This window comes from Poecilia reticulata, chromosome 22, assembly GCF_904066995.2.
Source record: "Poecilia reticulata chromosome 22, P_reticulata-male-v2, whole genome shotgun sequence".
In the NCBI taxonomy this organism is placed as follows: domain Eukaryota; kingdom Metazoa; phylum Chordata; class Actinopteri; order Cyprinodontiformes; family Poeciliidae; genus Poecilia; species Poecilia reticulata.
Genome location: NC_088851.1, coordinates 26,907,914 through 26,916,328, shown reverse-complemented (window position 1 = coordinate 26,916,328; position 8,415 = coordinate 26,907,914). Strand labels below are relative to the sequence as shown.

Genomic DNA, 8,415 nt, shown 5'->3' with positions numbered 1-8,415 from the left:
CTGCGTCTGTAGAATCCGGCATCGACTCTTCCATGGAGACGAGCTCCTTCCCAGAGCAGCTCAGATCACATGACCTCCAGTCCTCAGAATATCGACCAATCGGGATGAAACTGCGTCATGTTACTGGCTCATGTCAGAGACTCTACCATTCAGCTTGATGGTAAAAGGTTTGTTGTTTTGTGTCTGTCTGCTCAGATTCTGCTGTCTTTGTTTGTTCCTGCTGAATGATTGTTCCTTTCCACTGTTGCCTTGTGCTTCCTCTGTATGAGGGATTATAAAGTAAAAAAGCCAAATAACAGATGAAAACCCTTACATTTAGTTTTAACCGTTTTATTTTACACAACATAACAACACGGTACATGTTGTCTTTTTCTGTACAGAAGCTTTCTGGGAGCTTGTGACCAACACAGGCTGAAGTACCAATGTCAGTGAAAAGCTCACAAGATAATCACGTTTTCTTTTTCTTCTCATGTTTAAAAATAACAATTTCATAAGAGGTCCATTAAAATGTTCTTCTGTTTGTTACTTCTTGTCTTTATATGTCAAGAAAATGTCAGTACTCCCCATTAGGTAAGAAAGGCTTTGTGTGAAATCCGTCTCTTCCTTATGGTATCCGGTTGCTCCGGAGCTCTCGTTAGTGGAGCTGAAGTCATAAATCCAGATCTAGTTACTGCTAGGGAGGGTCTGTTAGTGCAAAAGAAGGCACCGACTGCTGTTCTCTTGCCACAAAATGAGTGCATACTGTATGCAAGTGTGCAACTGTTAAAACGATGTGCTTTTCTTCTTGCTGCAGGGTTCTTCTTCATCTTCTTTCCCTTTATTAATTTCCCTTTTGTGGTGCTTTCAGATAAGGTGAATGTGAATTCAGAAATGACGTGGCAAGCTCATTGTCTTGTTTTTTTTTCTTTTGTGCTATAAGGTGGATCCAGTAAGACAACTCCAACGCTACGAGACAAGGCATGTTATCCATGTACCAAAGGATAATGTCAAGGTGGAGAACAAAACTGTAAACAGAATACAAAGAACAAGATGAAAAGAAGGAGGTAAAAAACTTTCATCCAGAAAACATGTCCAATCAAATCAAACACATAAAAACACAATTCAAACATGAAAACAAACTGATTCAGAGGCTGACCGGCTCTTCATGTGGAAAAACAACCCAGACGCACCGCAAACACACACACAGCTCAACAACACGAGGGAACCGAAGTTCCTGTGACGGCTTCAGTTCAAACTGTGCTTTCTAAGATCCAGTCCGACTCGCAGCGCCCTCTCTCCGAGTCGCCGTCTTCTTCTTTAGACAGCAGCATCCCGCTCATGGACTGGCTCCGTTTGTTCCGCATCACGCGGCCCAGCTTGGCCCCTCCGGCCCTCTGATGGGGCGACTGAGTTTTTGCGCCCTCTTCGCTGAGCGAGTACCTCCTCCTCGCCCTGCTCCGGCCTCCCTCCTCCGTGGGGAGAGTCTGGTAGGAGGAGACGGCGCGAGGAGCCCGGCGCAGGACGGGCGTTTCTCTGAACCGCATGGAAGGAACCGGGCTGGGGGCCAACAGGGGCCCGGAGAACGGCGAGGGGACGAAGGGAGGCGGCGGGGTTTTGTTGAGACTGGTGGAGTTGTTGCGGTTGGTGTTGAGGTTCTCCAACGGGGTGGAGGACGGGGTAGAAGAGGGCAGAGGGCGAGGAGAGGAGGGCGGCGGGCGGCTCTCGGGCTGAACGGGAGCCGGCTTCCTCTTGGACTTGTGCAGGGACCCGGAGGCGGCGGTGGGCGACCCGACGCCAGTCAGAGGTCTCTGCTCAGCCACTTTGTCCCGGTCTTCACCGCCGGCCGTGGGGCTCCGCGCCGCCCAGCTCTGGCTCAGGACAGACGTGGCTGTGGAGCAGTCAGGCATGGAGCATTCAGACGACTGAGTCAGGGTGTCCTTCTCTCCGGGTCCCGCCGCCGCAGCTCCGCTCTTTTTCTTTGAGCCAGCAGACAAATCATCCAATCCAATTGATCCGTGTTTAGAGGAGCTGGGAGTGACGGTGCAGCCATGTGACTGCTGCCCGTTGGTCTGCGAGTGGACGTTGGTCATCGACATGGAAACGCCTTTGCCACCTTCACCAGGGTTACAAACCTGACGAACAAAATGGAAGGAAAAAAGGTTTTATCCAACAAAATGCCTCTGGAAGAGCTTTAGTGACATTTTTATTAAATTAAGGTCAGTTAAAACAATTTGCATGTTATATTTCATCATAATATTTTGCATTCCAACATCGGGATTAATCTGTTCTCAAAATGCAACCAAAGCAGCTGCAGCCACAGAGCCTTTCTGGATAAAATGATTCATTCAGTGGATTTTATTTTCATCCAGGACTGAAACCATTAATGGGATTAATCCTGATGAATCAATCACTGAAATAATCTTCATTAATTTAGTAATGTATTAATCATTTACAGCAGAAGACAGATTAAAAAGACACCAGCAGGTTCCCCTCAGGATGGCTGAAAAAAGCCAAGACTTAAGAGTGGCCTAGTCAAAGTCAATGCTGTGGCATGACCATAAAAAGGCCATTGCTGTTTAAAACTCTCCATTGTGGCTGAAGTAGAACGATTCAGCAAAGGTCAGTGGGTCATCACTGCTCCACAGCTTCACTGCAGGTTTTCACAAACTGATTGCTGCCAGTTTTTATTTTTATGGAATAATCAGCTTTTCACACCAATTCATGCACATTTATTCCACCTCATCTCTGCTCATGTGAGATGAAGTCCTCCTGTCCTCACCCACCTTGTAGCGTATCATCAGGATGATGATGAAGACGAGCACCGAGGCGACGATTATCCCTCCGATGATGATGATCATGGTCCCACCGAGGAACTGGGACTGCATGAAGTGGCAGCGCATGTACTCCGACTCGGTGGTGAACTGCACGCAGCCCACCACGCGCGTAGCTGTCAGCGACGTGATGACGTCATCGTAGATGGCCAGCACACACAGGTCGTACTGAGTCCCCGCAGCCAGGTTGTTGACCAGGAAGTTCTCGCTTGACGGAGGAATCATTCTGGAGCAGAGAGGAGAGGAAACCGTCCATCTCAACAGAAATGCTTCTGTGATTAATAAAGTCATAGTGAAGCCACAACATCAGACATTTTCATCAGTTGTTGGTACTTTGGAGTGGCTTCGTCACCAAAAACCGTTTTGATGCTGGTCGTCTGTAAGAGTCCTGACACTATGAGATCAACACATTCAGCACAAATGGAAGAGAATCGACGAGATTCATTAATCAGACAAGTTAACATGTAATGCAGGAAGTTTAGGCTCCATTAATTGCAGGGTAATAAATTAATTGCATTTTAATGACAGAATTCAAAAACCAATTTTGATAAATTGATATGAGGTCAACAAGACATTTATTGTTAAATACTTAAAAAAATTATTCTTGCAAAAATATGAAGTTTATCTTGATCATTTAAAAAATGTAACATTTTAATTATTTGCACATGTAGGGAAACACAGATAGAGCTTTACTGAGTTGAGTCGGTTTTTCTTTGAGTCACATTGACTGCAGTTCTCACTCTGAACTGCCTGTCTGCTTTCTGGAACGTCCTCATTAATTTGCTAATCAAATTCCTCATTAAATGCAGCAGCAGGGCGGCTGGTTGGCGGCTGGTTGGCCGCGCCGCGCCGCGCCGCGCCGCGCTGGGCGTCCGGAGAGGAGCGGCGGCCGCCCACAGCCCGGTCAAAGCTTCTGGTTTACAGGCTGAGCTCAGTGAAGGTTAGGAGACATGTTAGGGTTTAATGGTCAGTATTAAGAGCTCCAGGATAAATGTAGCAATAGGTCACCGTGCCCTCAGCTGAACAGCATAATCCTGTAAGGTGTGTGTGTGTGTGTGTGTGTGTGTGTGTTGGTGCAACCCCATGAATGCTAATAGGTACATCTAAATGTTAGATGACTGCTGTCTTCCTGCTCGATGTTTTAATCACCATAACGAGGAACCTGAGCTAAGCACGGATTTAACTCGACACATTTAAAGTGACATTGAAGCCTGCAGGTTAATGGCAGGAGCCAATGTCACTAAATCCTCTGAGCTCACACACAAGTGGCCACATTTATACACAACACAGACAGAGATTAATCTGCCTAATATTGCTGCGGCTGCGGGCTTCATTTGGCTGTAATAATGAACGCGCTTCTGTCACATTAGTCAGCATTAAGTAATGGGAAACATTTTTCTCCCTGGTTTTTACCTCTGTAAGGCTCCGTGTTTACTGACTCATTAGAACTTTAAATCCCTGAACATGCATTAAAAAGTGCACCAACAAAACAGTGTGAATATTATGGTGGTGGATATATTTACTTTATTAGGCACTGAGAAAAAACTGCAGGGAAACAGATAGAAGTTGTGAAACGAGGAGCTGCAGCGTCATGGTGTTTTATTTTTGCTTCAACCCATTTTCAGCTTCATGTTCTTGGAAAATCCCACGAACTGGACAGAACTGGTCCGGCTCTCGGCTTCACTGGGTTTTCCAGATAAACTTTGGGGATGGGATTTAACCCTGGTTTGTGAATTACGGCTCTTTGCTCAGGGCTCTACTGAGTCAGGGACCAACACAAGCTGGAAGAAAACAAAAACACTTTTCTATTTTATGACACATTTTGTAAGAACTTGTGTTTTTACACCACAGCTGGTAAAATAGAAGTTAAAATCTAATTGAAGTAAATCACAGGAACGTGTTACTGTCTCTTTAAGACTCTGAATTTGATCATCTACGTGTCATAAGTGGATTCTGAGTGAAACCTCAACCTTTGACCTCAGCCTGGTTCTCCAGCTGAATTGTGGGACGGCTGCAGATGTTCCCGTCCAGAATGCTGGAGCAGCTTTAGGAGAAAAAGGTTGAAGGTTTTGTAGTTTTATTGTGATAAAACTCGGAATCCGCTGTGGCCCTCAGTCGTTACTCTGACCATCTGCTGACCCGAACTGATCCTGACTCATAATCAGCCATATGGCACATTTCACAGTGTCTGCAATAAACTTTTCCGTTTGGAGTAATAATTCAGTCTGGCCACAGTTTTGGCCGTTTCATTGCAAAATTAAATGTTTGGAAATTCAGAGAGAGAGAAAAAACATTTAGTCAGATTTTTGCACCAATCCGCGTTTTAATCTCTGGTTCCATTTATCCCTCATTCTTGACTTCTGATTGTTTAAGTCACTGTTTGTGAAACTTATGCAGAAGCTTAAGTTTCTCCAAAATGAAAATAAGATTAATATTTAAATGTGTTACATTCTCAGCAGCACAACAGAACCGCCAGCCAAGAGTTATGAGCTGGAGTTTCCATGTTACCCAGAATAAAGCTCTGATTTCCAACTGCAGGTGAATGCATCATGTAATGTAACCCAGTTAATTAACATATATGTTGGGCTGGATTTAAAAAAGATGAATGAAAATTAAAATTACATTATTTTTAACATCTATTTGACAGGAATGGATCCTCAGAACCTGGTTCTGTTCAGCTGCTAAAGTATCAGAACTTTGTAAAGTGAAGACTTAAGATATTGTAGCTGAAAAACAATACATGAAATGTATTTATTGTAGCAGTTAGCTGATGGTAGCAGGAACACGCAGATTAAAATCAGCAGGATGTTTCTGAGATCAGGAGGAAACGTCCACAGGGACACCAGAGACCAGGGACACCTTCTACAGAAAACCATTCACTAAACTACACCTGTTAAAGCTGCAACACATACAAATGACTAATTGTTTCCCTGCCTGGTGCATGGGAGTGTTTCTACAACCGCCCACAGTCGCCATGGAAACCAGATGTTAAAGCTCGTTTCCTGGTACCGAATGCCAAACAGCTCAGCGAACATAGCAGCATGTTGCTTCATGTAAATGACAAAGGAGCTCCAGCCTTTGGTTGCCACGGTTACGAATCCCGGAGGCGGAGCTGGATGTCTAATTATGCTTCCTGGTTTGCTTGGCCTGTTTTCCCAATGTATTCACATGAATGAAACCATGAGCTGCATGAGTCTGGCTGTCACACAGGCCAGATGGGACGCTTTCCAGTCTGACCAGTCTGACCAGTCTGACCAGTAAAGCCGTTTGTAAAGGCCGTCAGTGTCGACCTGAGCATCATCACTCAACCTCACAGGAAACCAACAACAAATCTGCTTCTCTGCTGGATGAACTCAGGAAAGTTCATGTCAAAACATTTCATTTCCTTTGTGCGAGATTCTTTCTTTCTTTCTTTCTTTCTTTCTTTCTTTCTTTCTTTCTTTCTTTCTTTCTTTCTTTCTTTCTTTCTTTCTTTCTTTCTTTCTTTCTTTCTTTCTTTCTTTCTTTCTTTCTTTCTTTCTTCCTTCCTCCCTCCCTCTCTCCCTCCCTCCCTCCCTCCCTCTCTTTCTCTCTCTCTCTCTCTCTCTCTCTCTCCCTCTCTCTCTCCCTCTCTCTCTCTCTCTCTCTCTCTCTCTCTCCCTCCCTCCCTCCCTCCCTTCCTCCCTCTCTCTCTCCCTCTCTCTCCCTCTCTCTCTCCCTCTCTCTCTCTCTCCCTCCCTCCCTCCCTCCCTCCCTCCCTCCCTCTCTCCCTCCCTCCCTCCCTCCCTCCCTCCCTCCCTCCCTCCCTCTCTCTCTCTCTCCCTCTCTCTCTCCCTCCCTCCCTCCCTCCCTCTCTCTCTCTCTCTCTCTCTCTCTCTCCTCTCTCTCTCCCTCTCTCTCTCTCTCTCTCTCTCCCTCCCTCTCTCTCTCTCTCTCTCTCTCTCTCTCTCTCTCTCTCTCCCTCCCTCCCTCCCTCCCTCTCTCTCTCTCTCTCTCTTTGCCGTCTTGTTGATGGTGTGACCCGGAGCTTTGTGATCTCATCCATTCATTGTTCCTAATTTCTTTGTGTCTGGGTCGGATCTTGCTGCCAGTATTTCTAACCCTACAGTGGGCAGATGATTGCCTTGGCCGAGACGATCACACTAATCTATCTGCTGTGCTCTGCCAAGCCCTCAGCCCAGAGCAGCCGTGTGTGTGTGAGTGTGTGTGTGTGTGAGAGACACTACAGAGACGATGCCTGCCTGCATGTTGAGGTAAGCACAACCAGTTCTGCTTTTCCATCTGAAGCAGACGTTATGTTACTTTGCATCTGGACGTCGTTCAGAGCGACCAGCAGCTGTCATGGCCGCCGCGGCCGCCAACAGGCTGCGTCGGTGTTCTACCAGCGTTCATCACTGATGCAGCGCCACACGGTGATGAACTCAACCCTTCACTCATCCCTGGATGCCAGGCTTGCATCGGTGTCTTCCAGCAGTAATCAACTCCAGATCCTCTCTGCAGAGCCAGACTGTCTCTTAGTGTCGCTCAGCTTTTTGTCTCAAGACAAATGAACGGCTCATTCAGTGAACAGTACAATACAGGATTTTTCTATTTGGGGCCATTTCACTTGATTAAACATTGGACAAAGCCTGAAGGCCACAAACACATTACTGCGGGAAAGGAATAAAAAAAAAGCACTGAAGTCAGCGACTCGACAAAAAACCAACGTTTTCTGGTTGAACTGCAGCCGCGTGATAAGAAGTCAGAGGTTCTAATAACTGAGCTGCTGTCTCACACTCAGCAGCCAGAGAGCTGGGAGGAAACTCAGGCCGTTCAGAGATTCAGAGAAGATATTTCACTGGCTTCAGGGAGGCTGGAATGGATCTATATTATATATATATATACATTTTGAGTAATATTTCTGTTCTCTTCCTTTTGTCCACACACCTCCATGCATCAGAGGAGAAAACTGATATTTTATTTGCCTAATTTCAGGTAAATAAAATGATTTCTTGTAAAATCCACAGGAAGTTGTACTAGCAGAATAAGAGCTTTTCTTAAATTTTCTAATTGCAGGAGTTCCATATTAGTATTACTGCTTATTCTCTATTTTTAAGAACTGAGATAAAAAAAAAATGCAAAACATTCCCCAGTATTTCTCTACTGGAGCCAAAATATGGGTCACAGATTTCTGGAAGTAGGTTGTCCAATTATTGGTGGAAAACTATTCAGTGCTTCTGGCGAGCGTCTCTGCTGCGGTGCAAACTCATCTAAATTAAACAGCCCCAAACATGAAGAAGCTTCCCCAGATAAATAACTTTAACAATCTGTTATTGGTTTTAAAATCTTGTCTTTGCGCTGAACCTCTTAGAGATGCTAACTTTACCTTCTCGCTGCCTTTCTAGTGAATTTTACTGCAGTAATCCCATAAATCATTTCACTCAGTAGCTTCTGAATCTAATTTTCTTCTCTTTAATCTTTCTAAGCATGTAAGTAATTAAACAATTACACATGATATTCAAGCTAGGAGCAAATCCAATCAGCCTGGTTGGGAATAGCTGATTTCTAAGCACAAAGTGAGGAGGATTAATGCTTCCTCGTCGCTCGCCCCGTTACTGCTGACCTCATAGTTAATGTGGCTAACGCA

General features: G+C 45.2%; 1 protein-coding gene across 1 annotated transcript in view; it reads right to left on the bottom strand.

The window, feature by feature from the left end:
• Nucleotides 1-309: 309 nt before the first annotated feature.
• The window catches only part of lrfn5a (leucine rich repeat and fibronectin type III domain containing 5a), an 82,892-nt gene continuing 74,786 nt past the window's right edge, over nt 310-8,415 (bottom strand). Inside the window, exons 9-10 of the mRNA XM_081603214.1 lie at nt 2,763-3,036; nt 310-2,111 (exon numbers count right to left, since the gene is read on the bottom strand). Of these exons, the coding sequence (XP_081459340.1) occupies nt 1,230-2,111; nt 2,763-3,036 (1,156 nt within the window). The 3' untranslated portion in view covers nt 310-1,229. The remainder of the gene's footprint in view (nt 2,112-2,762; nt 3,037-8,415) is intronic.